Raw genomic sequence first — 22591 nt, forward strand, 5'->3', positions numbered from 1 at the left:
ACCCTTAACAGTCTTCATGATGCATCATGCATAACAACAAATTCCATCCCACAATCATACCTAAAAAACATTTTATTTTAGGGTACACTTAGACAAAGAAAGCATCAATACTAAGAGTCAATAAACTTCAGCCAATTCAACAATCAGATGAGCAGATACCAACGAAAGGCCAAGTACTCTATAATTTAAGTCCTTATGAATGTGAAAAGTTAAAGAATTTCAAATGCCATAGAAGTGAAATTCAAACGAAATAGAAAGGGTGGAGGGAAATAAGCCAAAAACCTCTGTTACAATAAGTATTTCTGAAGGGAAATTCTATACCCTCAAGCACTCAAACATTTCTGAATTTATTAACACCACTTTCTTCAATGGTTCTTTTCTCTATCTGTGCATATCATTTTTGTCAGCTTGGCCTATAATTTCTGAAAATTAATGAAAATGCAGTATTGCATAGGTTCTCGTCAAGGCTGATGTGCAAATAGATCTGTGGGTCCCATCTATAACAGCTAATGGGACTTTTCCTTCAGTAAGTATGGAAGTACAGATTTTCAAAGGAAACCAGCTAAAATTGAGTATGTGCTCTTTTTCCTTTTGAAACACTTTTTAGTTTAAAGTTTGTCTAAGAGACAGTCTTAATATATTATTATGACCCAGAAACATTCTGGGAAATCTTGCTCTGAAGTGTCAGGGTGTTCCCTTTCTAAGTTCTGCTTTTAGGTTTGGTCAGCTACAAGTTCAAGGGGTCTTTTCTGACAGTTCCACAAGTGAAAAGTGAGTTTTGGTCCCATTCTCACTTATGCTAACTCTGCAATAAGAATATCAGCAATGGGTAAAGATGAGAGGGTTTTTTAATTTGCTTTGGTCCCTCTGGAAAAAAGGTATAATTGCATAAGGGTAAGCAAAGTAGATATTTGGATATTAGTGTGGCAGTACACCGCTATTCTAGGCACAATTTATTCCTACTTTGTATGTGAACTGAACTCTAACAGGGGTTTCAAAGGTTTACTTGCAAATAGTTACATGCATCTTTAATGGCCTCTTCTCTCATGTTCACTGTCACTTCCTTTCCACACATTTTAACTCTGAAAGCTTTTGACTGTTTCTTCATTATTTATGACATTGTTGTGTCTTTTCTTGTGAAATTAAAAACTTCTTGCCACAAAAAGCTAGCTTATAACATGGCACATAAATCTTCCTTTCACAACATTTCAGTCCATCTATGCCAAAAAAACATAAATGACCAACCAAACATCCTGACTATGCTTGGCATTTGACCAGCTTAATGCACAGAATGATAGAGATTACCTAAATACATAAGCCAAAAGAGTTTGCAATTTATTGTATTGTCAACCCCACAGTGTCCATGAAAAAAGCCTCAGTAGCAGACTGGTTTTCATACAATCACTGCCCCAATTACAGGTAGTACTGTGCAAACACAGGGGAAAGACTAAATGAAAATAAAGTGGAAAAAGACCCTTGAACATGCCTCTTACCGATTGGTCATATAATTAAGAAAATACCATTAATTCTACTTATGTAAAATACACAGAACGGTGTCTTTCAGTTGGAGTATCAAGGTTGAATGCACGTTGCTGTGTTTGCAGTACCACAAGTACATAAGGTGTTAATCCTCCTGGGCTGTGCTCAAAAAATATTTAACATTCAGGCTATTATTTAGCATACAGCTGGTTAGCAGTTTTCCCCTAAAATTTTGGCTTCGATCCCACATTTTTTTGTTCTGGCACATACCTGGAGCTGTAAAGGGCTGAGTCCAGAAGCAGCAGCAGCTGCCATTGTTGATGGAATGAACTGCACAGGGTAGTTATCACCTGTCGGGAGAACAATGCGTGCAGGTTCAGACAATGAGCAGAGAATAGCAGCAGACAAGTGCAAACATGGACCTAGGATTGCCTGTGCTCCACAACACTCTTCTAAGCCTAAACATCTGCAAAAACAAAAGGCTTTGCTGGGCACGGACTTGCCATGCTCCCCTGGAACTTCTTTGTTAGCAGATAGCTCGTAGGCAAACTGGCAAAATGTAACAAAACATTTTTGTTTTTCAAAAGCCACGTTCAAATCAGGCATGTAAACTTGGGCACAAAGTGGGACTTAAGTCCACAGACACACAGACAAGACTCTAGGAAACCCCAGAGGATCCCAAAGGGAAAATAATGCCACCACGTTTCCTAAAACAGGATAAATTTGCTGCAACCCAAAAAATGTTAGTCCTGATTAATGCAGAGTACTTTCAGTACGAAGTAGCTCTTTCCTGGGAAAGCCACCTAGCTGACCTAAAAGAGACCGAGGTTGTCTTTGTTTCAACAACTCCTTTCAGACAAAAATCAAGCTAAATCATCTAAAAAGCAAAACAAACAAACAAACAAACAAACAAAAAAAAGCTGAAAATATGATTTTAGATATCCCTTCCCGCTGAGACCCTACTCAATTCTAATAGATGAAGCAGTTGTTCAGTTACATGAAGATCCAGACCCAAAAATCTCTGTGTTCTATTTTCTGGGAACTGGAAATGTGCGCCCTCTGCATAGAGAGGACAGCAAATACTTTAGAAAATAAGAGATACTAATGATCAAAAATAAGTGTAACATGGTGTCACACAGGGCCAGTGAGACTCTTAGTCTATGTAAAGAGCAAAGGAATGCTGGAGCAGTTTATCAATGGAATTTGTAATGTAAAAAATTAATACAGTGATGGATAAATTACACTGTAACTATGACTTCATGGAATATCGCTTTGGCTCAAGGTTCTTATTGAAAGTCAGAGTTATGTAGTCTACATTTTAACAGACTCCTCTTCTGTACATTGTTGAGATTTATAATAATCAGCCTGTTTTGTGTTAACTTTTCCATGCTGAAAGCATAATGTAATAATGAGGGAAAATATCACATCCAAAATGAAATAATCCGGACATTGCAGGAGTTAGATTATTTTTGTCAGCACCCTCAAAGTAAGTAACAGTGCCCAAAGTCTTGGCAGGCACCGGATTTCTCAGAACTCTTTTTATTTACCACCTGAGGTGCTATTGTGTTCAGCTCAGTTAAAACGTTCAGTTGTTTCACTTTTTTAATAAATTGTACATGTCTAATCCACAAGGCCTCTTTGCATCATATCCATAATACCTCATCAGACCATTGAGCACAGTATGCGCTTGTACACAGTCCAGTAACAATTGGCTTCTGATTGCATATGGAGCTCTGCTACAATGCATTCACTAACACTATATTGAACTGGTGTCCTATGGAGTAATGTTCAAAATATCTTCTCTTATTTTCCCCCTTCCATGAGGTTGATTTTAGTCTGCAAAGATGTTGGGGGTTTTTTACTTTAAAAAAAAAAAAAAAAAAAGGTAACAACAGCAACAAAAAAAATCTAGCTCCTTTCTTAAACTACTAAAGCTGTCTCTGTGGTTAAGGAATTCTACTCATCTCTTTCATATTTCTATGAAATTATCTGAATAAATAAGATACTAAGTTAAAGAATGTTTCTTTCTGAAATATTTCACAAGGTTTTAAAAAAATCACAAAGATGTTGAAATTAATGATGCTTTAAATGAGGGGTGAGGGGGGAAATAACATTCCGAGTCATCAGCATGGACCTTCTTGCAGAACATTTTGGAGACATTCTTTCTTTAAATATCATGAATAATTCATTCCTATTCCACACAGCAATCTCTTCTTTCTCCCTCCCCCTCCACGTATACTTTTTAAGTTCAATACCAGTTGCTTTATTTGTACTAAAACATTTTCCATGTCAAACATATTTTTAAAAAAATCAAACTCTAAAAGAATTCCCCGCGGCACTCCTTTTTCACAGCTGTCACGCTCCTATGGTTTGAAATAGCCAGATATTTTACACACAGGCATACACACACACACCCACACACACAGGCAGACACACGGAGTTTTTAGCTTCACAATTAATTTAACAGTATCTCTACCACACCCTATAGTGTTCTTTCGCTCACCTGCTGGCTACAGTTCCTTCTTTTGTTACAGGAAAATATAATTTCATAGTTATGCAATTTATTTATTATTAACGTACTGTACTATTCCTTGTTTCTTTGTCCTTATTTTAATACCCTAAATTACAGTTCAGTCCTGGTGTGTTAGCAGCGTCAGTGCGCTGAGAACAAAAATTAATACTCTGTCAGCCTTGGAAGACTTTGCTGACACAAAGCAGTAAAAGCAGAGCAAAGGTATTTTAGGTTTTTTTCCTCCCTTGAGGAAACTGAGCATGCAGGGAATTGACTGGTTTTAATTTTTAATTACAGAAGGTACATATTTCCCCCCTCTAACTTTCTCAGTGCAAGAATGGATCAAGAAGCTTCTCAGTAGCTGTCTTGGCAAGAAATCAGTCAATGTATTGTAGCATTTTCTCTTCCAAATTTGTTCCTCGATTTGGAATGCTTGCATGAAGATCCATTATTTTAAATTTGAACAAAAGAAGAAAGAGCATGTTCGTACAAATCTGCTTTAGGTACCAGGGTGTGCTGGCCTTTCATGACCAGGCTTAAGCAGAATGCCAAAAGAAGAAAATCTGTTATGTCTTGCAGACCGATCTCTTCAATCTCCTTGTTGTGTTGATTGTCTATTTACATTTGGCTGCTGCTGTTTATGTATAAATTGGTGTTTACAAGCTACAGAAAATCACACCAGACTTCTGTTTCAATTGTCAGGTTGTGCAACATTTTCAACCAAATAAAAGCAGCATAAAGTTGTACCGTGCTATTCTGTGTAGAGATAACGTAAATGTTCATCTGTTTGCCCTGGATTAAGGGATGAAGCATACTGGATTTTATTTATAGGATGTATGGACTTACTTACTTTCCAGATCACAGCTTTGCGAGTTGTAAGGAAAAGAAGTAAGTCTGGCCAACAGAAGAGTCAGCTCTTGTGTGAGATTCACAGTAGTGGAAGACTTTGGTTTATTACCAGTCTTTTAAACCTGTCTCTTCCCACATGGATCTTGAATGGCCATTTGCACATTACCCTTATGCAGCCGTAGAATATTAGGAAATGGGGGTGGAAGAGCTGTGCCAGATCACACACTGCAGGACCTCCCCTCCCAGGCACAGTAAGCAGACAGAGCAGAGTATACTGCGCCACACAATGTTGTTGGGACACAGCAGAGATAAAGATGCCTACCCCTTCTCGAGGACTGAAGAAAAGGTTTACAGAGGTAACAGATAAGGCAATACTATATAGCATCTCCTCTGCCTGATGACACATTAGTTCTTCCTGAACAGGAAGGATCTCAGAGTGGGATCTGAGAGGCACATTGCTGCCTTATTGCCATCCTCACAGCACAGCAAAATCAGTTGCCTCAATGATTGCCTGCTTGCAGGTAAAGAACTTTAGTGCAAATCCCAGTTAAAAATATTCAGCTGGCTACTACCACTTCCTACTCCCACCTCAACATTTAGGAGTGAGGCACACACAGACTGCAGCAACAGATCCTGAAGGCTTCAGATTCCTTGTTGCAACCACTAAAACCCAACAAGGAACACATGACAGACTAGGTCAGTGCTGGGAAATTTCCATCAGAAACGAGACTCGTGCAGCACCTCTGCCATGTAGAGATACATGTCCAAATCAGTACACAGCTGATTCTGTTCTCACATGCCAAGAGGAACAGCAGCTTTTGGAAACACAGTACTGTGTTATATAAAATATGAGCCATTTTCAGCTTTGGGAAAAACTTCTGACAGGCCTGTTCCAAATGGAAATGGCAATGATGAATATTAGTGTAACCCAATGGATCTAAGAAGATGCTAGCTATGCACACTAGTTATTGTATCGACCAAGTTTAATTAGATCTCTGATAAATATCTCATAATGCTGTAATGCTCTGAGGTCTGGACAGATGACAATAAGTATGACAGTTTTGGGTGTTGTTGTTTTTTTTTTTTGTCATGTTTCATCCAATCTTTTTCAATGATTTCAAAGTAGTTACTATTTATTTGCTTCACAGCAAGAACAGAACAATGACAACAGTTTGACTTCATTTCCCATCAGCTTTGCCACTGGCCTAGGAAAACAGTCTGAATTTTCACATTTCATTATATTGCTAGCATACAAAAATCTCCCTCATATTATTTTAGTATATAAAACAGAATGACCTAAGCAGGTAGACGGGTTATTTCTCAGTCATTCTAATCATGATCTTTATATACTTTCTGGATTAAATAAGAAGATATGCTTTGAAAATACATTGCAGCATATTACTCTGAAAATCCATTTAAATAGATGTTTGCATTCTCCATGCCTCAAAGTCTTTGTTTTCAATAATCTATTTCATAGGTACTTTCCACATCTGATGAAGAACTGACAGAACACAAAACACTTGTAGAAGACTATGCAGCACAAGTGGTCAGTGCTTTTAAAGTCAACCTAATGCATTGCTACACAGCTAGCATGGTCTGGCTCCTGCCCAGCATTAATCTCTATCCTTCCTCTGTCACCACCCTACTTCCCCATTCCCTCCTATACACAAACCTGGAAAGAAGTAACTCCTGAGGCACTGAAAAACAGGGGCAGGAGCTATTTTCCTCCTTATAACTCTCAGTGCTTCTTTACCCAGGGCACCAAAGAGGAAACTCTAATCATATTCAAGAACACTCCAGCCCACTGACTTTTTGTGGACTCTTGCAGTTAGTTAAATAAGGGGAAATATGCCCTGGAAGAAAATGTATAATGATACTTATGTTACCCAGCAGTTCTGAGCAGTATCATGGTCACAGTCAGAAAGCTAGAATAGTTGCTTTGCAGTACTTGGAATGCAAAATAATCATAATAATTGTGTGGCACCTCTGGGCAAGTATTAGCTTCCTAACAGCTGCCTCTCTCAGTTTCCCACTGGAATAAGGGGCAACCCCATAACCAGGTACTCTGCAAGGCTCGTCGAGTGCCTGCAGGTCAATAGTCACAACAGTCATTTGAGATGCAAGCGCCCTAAAGTTTTAATTAATCCAGTATACACTATAAATACTGAAATATGTATAAAAAATTAATTAGGTGGTCTATGCAGCTCTGATTTCTCAATTAGTACTTACCATGCCGGAAAATTATATTACATGACTTTGAGATACATAAGGAAGCACGGGACTTTGGGGTTTTTTTTTCTCTAATGTAATTATTACTTGTCAATAGCTCTTGCTAACTTCTGGCTCTTTCACCACCTAGAGTTCCAAAACATAGGGGAAGAGAGCTACAGCCACCTGATATTATAGATCCAGCCAGGCAGTAGGAAACTGCCCTGGTCAGATAAAAAGAATAGCCATACATCAGAAATTCTGAGTTTCCTATTCGCAGCATTTTAGAGCCCAGGAGTTCAGCAGGCTTGTTCTGGAAGGGCCTCAGAATCCGTTTCATTATCTTTCCTTCCTAGAATTCCTCCCATTGATGGTGTAACTTACCGTAGTTTGTTACATTTTCCTTCTTTAGTTTAACTGCAGAGTTTTAATTCATATTTGCAACAGTACGCAAGCTGATATCTTAACACTGAGCTAAGCAGACATGAACTTGGTTCCCACTGAGCCCATGAAAACATATCTGCACGGAAAAACACAAATAATCATAACGCTACCTGTGCATCAAGGTCAGGTTTCTTATCCTGGTCATCATGGTACACTAATGTGGATACGCTGATTCCAAATCAGAGATGGCTTATATCTAGCCCATTTTGTGGGCTAAGAAAGTAAATGTGTGTACACGACAATAAGACATTTCCTAACTGACACAGAGTTTCAAAAGTGCCCATCTCCCACAACTCCTATTATACTGAAATCCTTTTCAATGTCATTTCTGAATATCATGGAAAATCACCACTGTCAAAACTTAGTCTTGCCTACATCAATCTAGAGTAAAACCAAAAATTTTTCTTTTCTTTTTTTTTTTTTTTTTTTTTTTTGGCAAAAAACAAACAGGCTGGCAGAAAGAAAACTGTAGTTCTCTGAAGGGTTAATGCACCTCCTTTCTTTCCTCAGTAGTATAACTGAGTCTAAACTGACAGTTCTAGAGGTGAAACTTTCATTTCTCACAAAAGTAGAAGAGTACAGGTAGTAGCAGTCAAGATCATAAATATTCCTCAGAAATGACTTTGAAGAACCTCTCTATGAAAAGTGTAACTTAATCTCCAGTTTCATTAATTCCTAAACTACTGTGCTGAGAGTGCCAAAAATAGGAATTAATCAATAGAAACTGTAGTTATGGTGTGTTTTTTTTAATCATGACCTCTCTCCAACAGAAACTACTAACCTGTCTAGCTCCCTGTGCCACACGGTGTAGAGCTTAATACATATAATATAAATATTCTCTTTTCTTGCCAGCCTCTGAGTATAGCCAGATCATTGTGACTTTGGTCCTTTATTAGCATCAGTTGGATACAAAACACTAACATACTATTAAGTAGCTCAGCTCTGTTCCCAATAGCTCTGTTCTGAGATATCTAGGTCTTGATTTCTGTCTGTGTTTCAGTCTTTTAACATTTATGTACGATTTTTTTTGCATTCCAACAGGTAGGAAAGATGGTTTTATCACTTCTGCAGTGAGGTCAACAGAGTCACATGTAAAGCAGATCAGGCTTGATAAAGAGTCAGAATAGCTACTGTAAGGAACACCTTGGGATAACTGCAAGATCTGTTCCTGTGCAGAAAATCATGCTGGTATTCTTCTTCCAGAATCACTGCCATATCAAGTAGCCTACAGAGCCAAAAGTGACATGAAGCGATTTGACATATCACCTTTCAGTGGGGCAAGGAGCTACCAGTTTAATCACTAAGAGTGACTCAGAAAACAACTCCAATTAAAATGAGAAAAGCAAGAAAATAAAACAAAGACCCTCTCACATCTGCAAGATGCTAGGTATTAGCCAGGATGCTGTAGACAGTTTCTACAACTGGCAATTCTTATCACATCTTCAGAGAGAAAATATTCTTCGCTTTGTTCCCCAAGTCTTGTGAGGTGGCTATATGTGTGAATGACCATCAGCCTGTGCTGCCAGCTAGAGCCAGCTGCCTTTCAGAGCTCCATTATGTCATTCCTGCACATAGTGCCCCAGCAAGACAAACTAGAAAAGAACTTTGGGAGTTTTAAGACTGCAGATAAGATAATTAAAAGATTCAGTGTTTAAAAACATTTGGTGTCTAAGGAGGAATGTCTCTAGACTAAAGAGCCAGATTTGAGCTGGACAAACGGAAATGCTTGCTGAAATCCTGTTTGGCCTCATTTCATCTAATATTAAGTAAACTTGCTAGAAGAGATTTTAGGTTCAACCTGGCTTTTAATTAGCACATTGTTTATATCATCTATTATGAGGTTTTACTTTGGATAGGACCCTGCTCCTGCTGCAGTCAACTGTAGAAATACCACTAATGTCAGGGGGAGCAGGATCAATGCATTACTTTGTACATTTCATTTTTAATGTCAAAAAAAGAAACTGGTATTTATGTTTTGTAGTTATTATCAGGTTAATATGCTAAAGGCAGCTTGACAGTGAATTAATGAGCAAAATAAGGTGGCTTCTTCTGGACTGAGGTCACTTATAAAGAATGCACAAATGAAAATAAGGTTGACTCGTATTTACTTAACTATCTTCCTACATTGAATTCCTTTGGCAATGTGTCTTTAAACATTTAAAGCCCTGTTTACAAGGAGACTCTGAAAGTAGCTTCAAACCATTATATCCCTAATTGAATTCCCCAGGAGTCCTGTAAACTCAGAGGAAAAAAGAAAGAAATCATAACATTTGCTAAATCATCTCAAAACATATTTCACTGCAAGGTTATATGACCTGTTACAAGTCTGATGAATAGGAGTGAACTACTGAAACCTTTTATTATTTAGATTGAAATCAAACAAAAAGTTGCCCATTTGAAGCCTGATAATTAAACTATGCTCACTCTGACTTTTATCAGTAATTAAGAGTAACAATTTTGGCACAAGAAAAGGATACTGAAGATAACACAATTAATTACAGATACATAGCTTTTGTACAATGGCACAGGGCAGAGCAGATGCAAATTAGCAGACTAGTAGGCCAATATTTAGAGAAAATGACTTCTGGGGAAATTATGGTTTAAAAAAAAAAAAAAAAAAGACACAACATTTCAATAACTAATATTCCTTCTACCTCCTTCAAACCAGAAGCTTTTTGAAGCAGAGCTGCAAAACTTCACACTATTTCCAACTAGCTATGCCAGTAGCGTAGTATCCTCTATATGAGATAGATTGCATAAGAAGCTACAGTTAATATCTTAAAATGTTAAATAGCTTCACATCCCTGTCAGCTTACCTGGCTTGTAAGTTATTCCTGGGGGGAAGAGGAATCCCTGCTGGGCTGCAGCAGCCGCTGCCAGTGTCCGCTGGTCGTGTGGAAAAATTGGGATCATGAGCGGAGGCATGTGACCCTGAACCTGCTAAACAGAAGAGAGTCTCTGATCAGAAATAGCACAAATTTGTCTTGACAGGTATTTCTGCAGTACTGATAGTGTTCTTGTGTTCACACAGTCCCACGGAACCTTCTCCTTAATGTAATCCCTGCCAATTTCACATTATCACATCAAAGCCCTCAACTAACATTGTTTTCCCTCAGTGTCAAAGGTGTAGCAGTCTCAGTGAACTGCACATTTTCCTACTTGTTAGTTTTTTTGTTTTCTTTCTTAGTTAACATTCTCTGCCCTGGCATGAGGTAAAAAGTATAAAATCTTTCAAACATACCATAGATTCTTTAAAAAGAAGAATGGTGTGTATTTCCGTTAATTTTTCACAAGGCTCTTTATCTTTGGTCATGGACAGCAGAATGACAAGTATTTCAGAAGTAATCTCACCACTGCAGTAACCACTCCAATGTTCAAATTTTAGTATCCCTAGGGTAACTTTAATTCTGAGATTTTACGATGTTGTGTTTTTCATATATATACCAACAACTCAGGTACGTCATCTCAAAAACTAACTGCAGTATTAAATAATCTCCTAGACAATACCCCAGCTCTTAAGATTTAAGGCTCCAGCATCTTGGCTCCCAATTAAACTAACATCCTTTGCCATACACACCTCACTATAATGTACAAATTGCTCATCTGTCTAAGCAGTTTTATAGTTTTATGCACTATCATGTACCTTGGCAATTATGGAGCTGCATACACAGAGCATTTCAGAATAAAACATACTATATCAAATTTAATTTGACCTTAATAAATGTATCAAAGAGTACAAATGTACAAAAGCAGAACGTTCTTCACTTTATATTAGGATTTGCAATGAACATGTAGAAAACAGGAGATGTGACAGAACTGTGCCCGTTAAACACACTTTTTTTCCTAGTACATTAATTTATGCTATGTATGAGACAGTGGCTAAGATCACTAAGAGTTTTTATCCATCGCTTCTGAACCCCACAGCCACCCAAGCATTTGACTATAATTTGTCTGATTAGCAGTTAAGTAAACATATAATGATTTATGTATCAAAGATGGAAAGAAACAGGTTTTTTAGACAGAAGAAAAAAGTCTGCCTTCCTCCCATCATAAATCGGTGGTATCAAATACTATTAAGAATTTAAGGTACACTTCAAGCATTTTTGTTTTCATTTTAATTCCTAAAAAACTTTTTTTTTTTGTCAAATCCCATATGGTGACCTATGACATTGTTTAAATAGTGCCAAATTTTCTTGTCATATCCCCATTACATTCATAACCATTGATGCAGTGCAGAAATGCTACTGTGTGTGTCTATGAGGGTTAATTTACCAACAACTCTCCTCTTGGGAAAGCCCTAAGATGTAGGTTAATAAAGGTCAAACAAAAAATAAACACTTTACAGTATTTTTTTAAAATCCATTTCTCAAGAAAATCAACTTATAATAAAAAGGTCTTTGTGCAATTACTGCTACGGCACTGGGGCGTGAAAGAAACTCGCTTTGAGCAGCTATTTCTTTCATTTTAGCTGAGGTAAGCCTGGCTGTGCATTTTAGGTTATGAGTTAAACTTGGTTAGATTGGAGTTGATCCCCACGTGCCCAGACCAGGCATTTACCTCTGATAAAATGGTGCTCGTTTTGCTGCATGTTGTTACTTTACACTGGCTCTACAGGACTCCAGCAAATGAAAACCCAGTCTTTGTCTGATAGAAACAACTGCAGGATATTGTAGAATTTAAAACATAATACAATTAACAATCATTTTCCATAGTTTCCAAATGCCATCTAATCAATGGACCCAAGGTTTCACAAATATCCCCTTCAATCACCAAGCACAGCTGGTATTTCAAGGGAAATTGCACAGGTACAAGACACCAACACAAACTCAGAAGATTCAGGAAAACAGAGAGGGAGCTGTGGTTGGGATGACGTTGCAAACATACACCCACATCAACTCTTCACATCATAGTGTCATAAAAATGATTTCAAACATATTATTAGCACCAAATCCTAAAATGGTCATTGGTTTCTTCTCTATGAAATGCTGTGCAATTGTATCCACTATTATCAAAAAGACTTTTTAAGACCATCAAATGTTTTCTGCAAGTGTGGAGAATTACCACTGCATGTTCTACCTGCGTGTCCTACCTGCTCCCCTTCCATGAGGTACTTTGAACGTGGGATCAAGTCCTCAGCCTATATAAATCAACATAACTGACTAAATGGGTCTTAGATTTAGCGTGCTAACTGCGGCTTACACCGAAAGAATTACAGAAAAAAGCCCATACCAAACGGCAATCCTTCCCTTCCACTGATGCATGTTAAATATTATTCCTAGTTCAGTGCTGAATTATTTTATCCATACATGCCCATTATCAGCACAGGTCAAGTGATAAGCACAAATAAGCATTAAAAGGCCAGTGATTGTACAAGCACCACAGACAACTGTAGTGTTAGATGTAAAATGAATATCCAAAATACAATAGATACAATTTTTTTTCCAAGGAGATTTGCTGCTGTTTTTCCCCCCCTATTTTCTTTTTACTGAGTGGTGAAAAACTGGGAGGAGGGACTGATTGGTGCACTTCATAAATTCGGCTACATGCCCAGAAATTTTAATTGCTGAGATGTTCTTCAGGTCTTTCTGAAAAGCAAGACGATAGCAGATGCCCGAGAAACACTTTGACTCTGCCTCTTTGCATTCGTAAAAATAGAGTATTGTTGGATCGGCACTTTCCCCTTTTGTCTCCTCTGTGCTAAGTTGTTGATGATGCCATTTTTTGCCATCTGCCCTAGAGCTTCATTAAAGATACATGAATGAACTAACTGGGCTGCTATCTTGTGAGGAACAGGTGCTATTGTTTGTCCCCGAAGACTTGCACTAAAGATCTCACTCAGAATACTTGAGAAAGAGCATCTGCAGCAGTCAGTCAGAGAGTAACTTGGCAGAGCCCATACTATGGGCTAATATGCAAACAGTGACACTCAGGGGGACTCATTTTCTCTTTCATGAAGTTTTTTGGTGTTTTTTTTTTTTGTTTGTTTGTTTTTTTGGTGACATGTAATAAATGTTTGGTTTTGAACAATTCTGCCAGTCTATACCTTTAACTGAATTGCAGCAAACCCTGACAGAATACTGAGAATATTCCTCCCAAAATTCAGTTCTTCAGCCTCAAATCTAATTCTCTGTTATTTAAAGATTTCTTATTTTTTCTCCTTTAAAGATTTAAGATTGATTTCTGTTTCTATACAACAAGCTCAGGTTTTATGGCATTAAACATGAGCAGTCACCAAGATTAGGAAACTCTTAAAAAGTAGTGTACCATTCCTTTAATATCCCATCACAACTCTGACAGCCCTTGGGAACTGATTACAGCACTTCCTTGCCTGAGATCTAAGTCAGGAAGCAACTTTAGAGCAAATCAGCCCTGATTAGTTCAAGAAGCAACTTCCAATTTGATTCTCTCTGAAATGATACAAGCTGGTGGCCCGTTTGATAAGCTGAGCAAATCTGCAGTGCTTTGTCCCAAAGGCACATGAATGCTAATCTTAGAAGTCTTAGGCTGGACAGTCCTTGTTAGAAAGGACTGTTTAGGGTTGTATGGGGTAAATGGAAGCCAGAGAGATACGGCTTACCACTGCAATGGAAATTACACTGAATGAAAATGACCTCTTCCGGACAAGGAACAGCACAACTAGTGAGAACATCTAAAGAACAGGAAGGGTTCTGTCTTTAAAAAACAAACTGCTTCTAAAACAACTAGCATTGCATCTAGAAAAGCAAAGGCATTCAGAGAAAATGATGGCAGCAGTGCAAGCAAAAAAGGCAGCTCACACACTTCTGTGTAGCTGAGCCGACCACGGACTCCAACAGTAGGAAAAAACTCTACCCTATCCTGGTGGCTGAATTCCTCTCCAGCTTTTCAGGATCAAACTTGACAAGCTGCCTCTCCTATGCAAGTAGCTTCAGGAAAGGGAAAATAAAATGCCACTGAAAGCAGGCACAGACCTTGTAATATTTTATCATTATAAGCAGTATTAATATAAAACAATGTGATAGGCTAAATGCACTCTAATCCCTAGAACAGTCTAACATCCAAGTATTTGAAACCACGGCCTTTGAATTCTCCCACCAAAGAACAATTTCACTCTGATTCTCAACGTGTGGAAATCCCGTGATGTGTACTGAATCGAAAGGAGTAATCCAGCACGTGCTACCTCAGTAACAATCACCAACATTTACTGAACTGACTTTTTAAAAAGCCAGTCAGCACATTTAGTGTATGAGCTAAGAGCTGCGATGCATTTCTGTGAAAACCTAATGGATTCACAGGCATCCCTAAGCTTTTCATTGTTTACATTTGAATTTCTAAGAATTCTGAATTTCTTAACTAGACGGCAGGGCCAGGCTACAACTTCATCCTTTCTAGGTAATCAGTAAGATTTAATTTCTATAGTAAAAAAATATTTAAAGTTTTCTACACTCGCCTTTAAAAATTTTAGGGTTCTTATAGCAGAATTTGGTGGAAAATAATGGTTGTAATGTCTGCTCGGTCAGTAAATTACATTCTAGGTTCCTTCATTTCAAAAATCTTACTGCCACTGAAAGCAGTGATTATTCTCACAGTACCCCCAGTACACAATTTTAAATACCCTGCATACGATACGTGCTTTCCTCACAGCTATGTTAAGTGCTCTGTGTATGACATATAACTCTGTGGTTTTTTATAATGTCACTGGAATTTTATTTAAGAACAAGGCTCTGTTGTTGTTGTTTGTAAGAGAAAAATCTTTGTAATGGAAAAAGGGGGAAAAATGTGAAATTGCTTTTATTTTTCTTAGATTATATTGGTGACAGTTCAAGAAAGTAAACATCATGAAGCATACAGATATCATAGTATCATAGTCTCGTGCGGGTTGGAAGGGACCTTAGAGATCATCGAGTCCAACCCCTGGGATTCGAGCCTCCTGTGTATCAGAGCGGCACTTCTACCACTTGCGCCACAGGGGATTCAAACCCTGGCCCCGGTGTTGCAAAGCAGCATTCCTACCACTGCGCCACCGGGGCACACAGATATAAAGACTTCTACCAGATCTCAGGTATGTGAAAATCAGAGGGACCACAACGCTTCAAAGCAGTGCTAAGATTTGTGCAGGTTTGTGTCCTAATCTCCTTCCCAGCTCTGCCAGTATTCAAATGAAATCATGCTGTGACTTTTTCACAGTTCTTTTTTCAGCCCCCAAAACGATCTATTTAGTAAACTGCAGAAGAATTGTACTGAAAAAAAATGAAAAGGTCTTTTGGTTACAATTGAATGGCCTGGCTGTTTTATTTGTGCTACTCTGATGAAACAAAGTGACTGTCAGGCTGCGTTAACAGTTCTAAAGGACTTGGCTACTTTGTGTGCCAGTGGTGGCTGGGCCTTTTGTTCTGAGCTCAGAAATGTAGCTGATGAACTACCAAGACTTAGAATTAATGCACCATCAATGTCCAACATTCTCTAATTTTAAGATAATATGTGAGAGCGGACCTGAGCACTTAAGTGAGAAACCTCATCTAGCACAAATGATCCCAGGGAATCATCTGTCACTGCATAGAAGGAAGGATAACCTATGGAAGGCGTGCTCCAGCCGGCCCAAAGTGATCACGCAGGCACTGCATCATAGCTAAGAGACACAAAATTGCATTGACATAGCTCCCACACTGAAAATTATACACCAGCTGCTTTCTGCTCCTGCTAGCAATATAGAATCACTAGAGCCTATATCACTATATAGGGAGGTATATTATGTTCTAATTTATCTGCCATCTAATTATCTACAGTCTAATTGAAAAATATTTCCTCTCAGTGAAGTACATGAGCCACAAAGAACATGTCTGCCAATGAGATCCCAGGGGAAGTGCTGGCAAATAAACTGTAAAAAAGATACCGTAGACTTGCAAAGTGAGAACATTTCATATAGGAAACAGTATGAAAAATAAGTAATCTGCTACAGAATTTGTGAATGAATTCTAACTGCTGTTTTCTTTCTTTTTCCCCCTCTCTTCCTTCCATTTGCCCAACAGTTCAGCGTGATTTGGAGATTTAAGCCTACTGCATTGGCCACAGTATTAATGTGAAAATTGTGGCCATGATCATTGAGAGAAACAGAGCATTCTTACTTTTATTACTTCTTCCTCTCTGCTTCAAAACTTGAAATGAGCTGAACATAAATTCAATCTGCTTGGGAAATAAAGAGGGGAGCAACAGAAAAGTGCTTCCAACCACACAGAAAACAAAACGTTTTAGAACAGTAGCTCCTGTTTCCTTTCTACTAGCTTCTTCTTGTATTGCCCTGTTTTTATCCAGCTTTCTTGACTACCTGGAAGTAGAGAATTCAACTGAAGATGATCTCATGAAGAGTATGATAAATGGTAATTAAATCTATTTAAATTGTCTGTATTTTAAGAAACTCTCACTAGGAGGGATGGAGAACATCTCTGCTGTACAGAAATAAATAAAACATGTTATGCAAAAGTGAATTTATAGTTCATTTGGAGTTAGAGATCTACCACCTTTTCAATCCATACAAATGCATAATCTTGTCAATTAAATATTATTGTTAAGGTCTAGTAGTATGTTAAAATCACTTTAAAGTGCAACTAAGGAAAATTCATGTGTGTTTATTACTCCTTAAGGGTCTATTAGTGGGTATTTTATTCAGATTTGTGTTGTAAAATCTGCATAAACTCAGCATATTGTTATCCCCATGTGTGCATTTGTTTGGTTAAAGCATAACAGCAAATCTCTGGTTTTGCAACTTCTTGAAAAGTCAAGAGAACTAAAATAGTCCTAATTTTAATCAGATACAAACAGTTATCTCTACAGAAGTGAAGAGTTGACTATTATGCAAATTGTCACAGTTAGTGGTCACCAAACTATCACAGAAGACTGAGCAAGTCAATTATTTCAGATATTTCCAAAGACTAGTGAAGATGTATGTTTCTCATTTGCACCTTGTCTTATTCTTGCCAAAATATGAAAAATATTGCAGCTTAATGATACTTGTTGATATTTTATATACAGAAGCTCCATTACCTGAGCTCAAATCTAAATATAAATTATGTCAGAAATTCCCCATTAGCTTATGTTTATATGGTGATTTCAAAACATGCAAGATTTTTGGAGTACACTGAAATTTTCTGTTGATGGAAAAAATTAGAGCAATAGATGCTTTAAAATTTGCATTTCATATTGGTGCTTTCAAGCAGAGATTTCCCCCCACATCCTTTCAAGAGGGAGTTCTTTTTTTGAGTAGTAGCCATCACTAGTTTTTAATGGGAATCTAATTCCCTCAATAGAAGGGTTTGCAATGTGCAGTGCAAAACATCATGTAACTCTACAATGCTGATGACTGCTAAAGGACAGCCTTTTGCTCTAAAAAAACAGCTCCAGAAGAAGTGAGAATGAAAACAGAGACATTTCTTAGTGCCTCCAATCAACAATTCAAGGTTGTTTTTGTCAGTGATACAAACAAAATACAGGACGTATCTTAAATCCAGGACTAACTGATGCTAATAGGTGTTATGCCATTTACTTCGCTATGGGAAGAATTTCATCACGATCATCACATTGCTTTTAGTTTTCTATGTTTCTGACAATACATACGAAGGGTTTGTAACCGTTCTGTATTATAACTGTATTTTTCAAAGCACATACAGCTATTGAATACAAACATTAATTAATTCAAGCTCAAAGACAATGTTATGTCTGCAGGATACACTGGAGGACACTGGTACAAAGTGACCCTAGTCTCTTTTTCCAACACAGAGGTAACAACACAGAGCAAGTATAAAGCAATCCCATTATAATCCACAGCTTGTAACCTCTATATCCTATTGCACAACTGTATAAAGGGCTACCCAAAGTTGAAAGCTATAGCTAATGAGGGACACACTGTGCTGGAAACTCAGAATGAGGCAGCACTGGAGCAGATACATGACAGTGGCAAAGTTTAGCCCGTGAAAGGTTTTGTGCTGGCAGGACACAGAGGTGGAGGAGAGTCACAGCTACGAAAAGGAGACATCTTTTCCATCCCACCCAGTCCTGTGGCTGCTTACTTCAGGGATTAAGTCCTCTTGTGAATTTACACTCCTTTACCGTCTCCCTTCACATAGACAGTGTTGCTATTTTTCTTGAAGCCGAACCTGATAATATGCAACAGGCCAGGTCAAAGGAGTTATTCACACCCAGTGAAAATATTCATATTTATGATATATTTTTGAAGGAGATTTAATGCAGGAGAGTAACCTAGATAACTTCCACAAATCACATGATGTTTATGGAATGTCTAGATAGAAACACAAAGGGTTATCACAGGCAATTACGTGCAGAACTGGTTTAAGGCAGAAAACTCCTGTGTCTAGAGATCAAAGTCAAATCAGAATACTGATTGCATGCAAAAATTAATTTGTTCCATCTCTTCCTAGGATCCCTCAGATTCTGACACAATCTGACCATCTTTGCTCAGAAAAGGCTCCAAGAAGCTGGTGTGTTTGCCTACAGTGACTGAGGTGATTGCTACTGCTAGGTGTACAGTAATTATTGCAGATTTGGGAGCTTCTTACATCCCAGTGACATACACACAGCCTGCTTCCTTCCTACACCAACTGTGTCTGGCTCAAGTCAGTTATATTGGCTCCTCAAGTTCCTACAGCATTTATGATTCATCTATAAAAACATGTTGAGAGAATAAAATCTTTTAAAAGGTAAAATAAGGCAGAAAATCAGGAAATTCATTTTAAAACGAGCATTAGGTATTTCCTATCCAAGTTTAGGTGTTAGAATTCCAGCAACAGCTATCCTTCAAACCCAAATCCACACTGCTGTGCTGCCTTTTCTGCAGGCTACCCTCGATATTCAAGAAGGAATGCCAGCCTTCCAATTCTCTGTCTTTCTCCGCTCGGTAAGAACTCCAGCGTTATTTAAAGCGTGCTTTCGCCTTGCCAACAGATCTCTGCCATGAATCCTCCGCTCGCACTCTCGCTCCTAGTGGGGCTATTTTCTTCAGCTGCTCACGGCAGTCGGTAGGAAGCGGGAGCATGGAGCTGAGCTGCAGTACAATTTCTGCCTGCCGAATCCACACTCAAGAGCTGGTTCTGCAACTGCAGCATGCCCGGAGTTTGTGCAATGAAACGCACGGGCAAATCTACATAGCATTATCAGGCAGCAACAATGGCCCTTTGTCCAGCTGTGGCTGTCCCCCCTCCACAGCCAGGCCTTATCTGCTCAGGAAATGCCTGTTTTAACTGACAGGTAGGAGATTAAATCTACAGCTGCCGAAACACAATCTCCACTCTGTTAGATAGGCTTTCATTGAAAGGCACTACAAACACATAATTTGTTTATGTTGTACCAGCAATCTTTGACAAAGCAGACTGTCTAGCTGAGACAAATGTGGTTAAACCCATTTATTGTATTATTTCTGCTACACAGAACAAGCTCTTAAAACGTAGGAACTAGACAAGGCACAAAGCTCTAGCTGTCTAAAGAAATCAAGAATAGATGACTTCTTGTTACACTAGCCCCCTTTGCACAGTGTAGCATGTTCTCTCCTGGAAAACATCCACTGTGATTTCTTTCTGTCCTCGTTTTTTTTCTCCCTTCCTTCTCCCCCCTCTTTTTTTTTTTTTTTTTTTTTTTAGTCAGTCATTCAATGATGTTTATGTTTCCAGGTTTTAAAGTTTCTTTTGTTTTCTCTAGCATCAATAGATATAAAATAACTACATCGGTGAAAGGATGCCTTCAGCTTATGAAACAAGGGGATATTTCTGAGAGACCATGCTCAAAGAAAGAATAATTTTCCAGACACACTGTCTGGTCCTCCCGACTTAATGCACACTCAAATAGAAGTTTTGCCTGACTAATGAATGCTGGACAGATCCCCCCCCCCCTCCTTCACTCTCTGTTTTTTAATCATCAATCACATATTTCTCAAAACATTACTTCATTTTTGTTACACCTTCTGCCTTATTTTAAAATAATATTGCTGGCTGTTTATTTCAAATGAAAGGCACAGGGAACTGATGAATTAAGTGTTTATAAATCCTAGTTTTCAGATTGAAAATGACCTTTTTCATAATGCAAAGGCTTTATAAGAAAAACCTGTCTTTTAGCTCCAGCTTCTTCAGGCTATATATTACTCCAAATAAATGGATACTATATGCTGTATACAATAAGGGCAGCATTCATCTCTTGGGAGAAGAGCCCCAGAAACTCTCCTTACTTCAAGTGCAGCAGCACCCACTCCTGAGAGCAGAGTGTGGCCCACACCAATCTCTGTTTTCTGTATTAAAGGTTGTGTTCCAGCTGATCTGCATATGCCACTCCAATTAATGTTACCAGGAGCTGTGTGCATACACGTGCTTAGCCACTGGCACATTAAAGCATCCCTTCACTCAGACGAAATTTAATCAATGAGTTTTCCCAGCATTATCACTATAGATGCTCAATAAGGAAGACCTTGTAAATCACAGAATTATCACTCTAATTGTTAATTGTAATCAAAAGGAATAGAAATAGGAAAGGTAGTCAACATCTTAATTTTTGTATAATTCATGCTATTTCTATAACTCTCTCACCTCTCCTGGGGCATTCTTCTACATACCATTTTGCAGTACGTTGGTTTCCTTATTATTTTATTTAACCTTAATCACAACATCCATCTCCTGAGTTGAGAGGAAGCTGTACAGAGCAACCATACGAGCTGCCACTCAGAACGTTCAGTTTGGCATAAAATTAAAAAAAGTATGCAATAAACTGGCTGAATCCATTGGGAATCCCTCAAACAGAATGGATAATGAGGGGAATCCATAACAGACATAAACAAACCCAGAAAGATGTCTGGGGCCAACATCATTATGTAAGATATATGCCCAAGATATATGGGTATACGTTTGAATGTTCAACTTCAAACTCTGCCCGTATTAGATTGATTGAATCTCAGCATGGGGTTCAGTTAATAAACAAACCTTGCCTTTGGAAAATATTTGGGGCTGAAATTATGTATTATAGCCAGGCACCTACTACATGTAGCACGAAGATGCCCTTCTACCTTAAAGCTTTGTTAAAACAGGATTGTAAAGAAAATTAAAAATCCATACTGTCAGAGGAGCAGATACAATTTTCAGGTTAAGTGGCACAACTCAGAAGACAGTTGTTAACCACAGACTATATTTCAGTCTATGCACCAGGGGCATATGAATAGAATTCACATTAAAAATTTGAGACCAGTTTGAATCTTTGGGCTTTGATTCACACTTCCCATGTTTTTTAAACATGTTGCCGATATTCTCATAAAGGATACAACAATAGTGCTAGCAAATCTTTTTGGTAATTATTAATTTCACTGTAAAATAGCTTTTTTGCTATGCTTGGCTTGTTAATAAAATGCATTTTGCTCACCTCAGGGTACACCATTAGCCTGCACACTTGCTCTTTTCCTTTTTTTCCAGGTTTTGTTTAAAAATTCTTCTTAAACCTGTATATTAATCACTGCTCAGAGGGTGAAAGAATTTGCAGGAGCATCTGAAGTGCTACTTTTTTTTCCCCTCCAAAGTAGGAACTAGTTAGTGCTGACACTTTTTACATACATTGAAACAGGTATGAAAGAGACATACAGAACAAAAAGGAAGAAAATGAACAAGAGTAAGGAAGAGGGCTGACTTGGTGGTACAATCAAGAATGCAACCTACCAGCCTAATGTAATATCATGCAAACTGTGAGCCATGAAGTCAAGTCCAAGTGACAGTCAGATCCAGGAAGTAAGTAGCTGTTACACTAATTTTGGTCATTTGGCCAGCCAACATGAAGGAAGAGAAGGAACCCAGCAAAAATGCCTATCCAAACAGACTACCAAAATAAGAGAAGACAAAAAGCTTCTTAAGACAGATCTGTTTATAAAGTCTTACATCTGTGTTTATTTGTCAGCCACTGTGCTCCATTCTGAAGATGTTTGAGAGTTCAACTATTGAGGAAATAACTGCCCAGAAATTCAGTATTTGTAGCACCTTAGCTCTTATACATTATAATGTTTGAATACATTGAATGTGCCTTTGTGGAACTCTGCTTACTTGTTAGGAGAAGATTATTATTTAAAGTATGTACTACCAGCATTCA

The 22591-nt window shown here is 38.1% G+C and overlaps 1 protein-coding gene across 1 annotated transcript in view; it reads right to left on the reverse strand.

Annotated features, from left to right (window-relative positions):
* The window catches only part of SOX6 (SRY-box transcription factor 6), a 399666-nt gene that overhangs the window by 83697 nt on the left and 293378 nt on the right, over positions 1 to 22591 (reverse strand). The window contains exons 12-13 of the mRNA XM_032444750.1: positions 10309 to 10432; positions 1750 to 1829 (exon numbers count right to left, since the gene is read on the reverse strand). Of these exons, the coding sequence (XP_032300641.1) occupies positions 1750 to 1829; positions 10309 to 10432 (204 nt within the window). The remainder of the gene's footprint in view (positions 1 to 1749; positions 1830 to 10308; positions 10433 to 22591) is intronic.

The sequence above is a fragment of the Coturnix japonica genome, chromosome 5, assembly GCF_001577835.2.
Source record: "Coturnix japonica isolate 7356 chromosome 5, Coturnix japonica 2.1, whole genome shotgun sequence".
In the NCBI taxonomy this organism is placed as follows: Eukaryota; Metazoa; Chordata; class Aves; order Galliformes; family Phasianidae; genus Coturnix; species Coturnix japonica.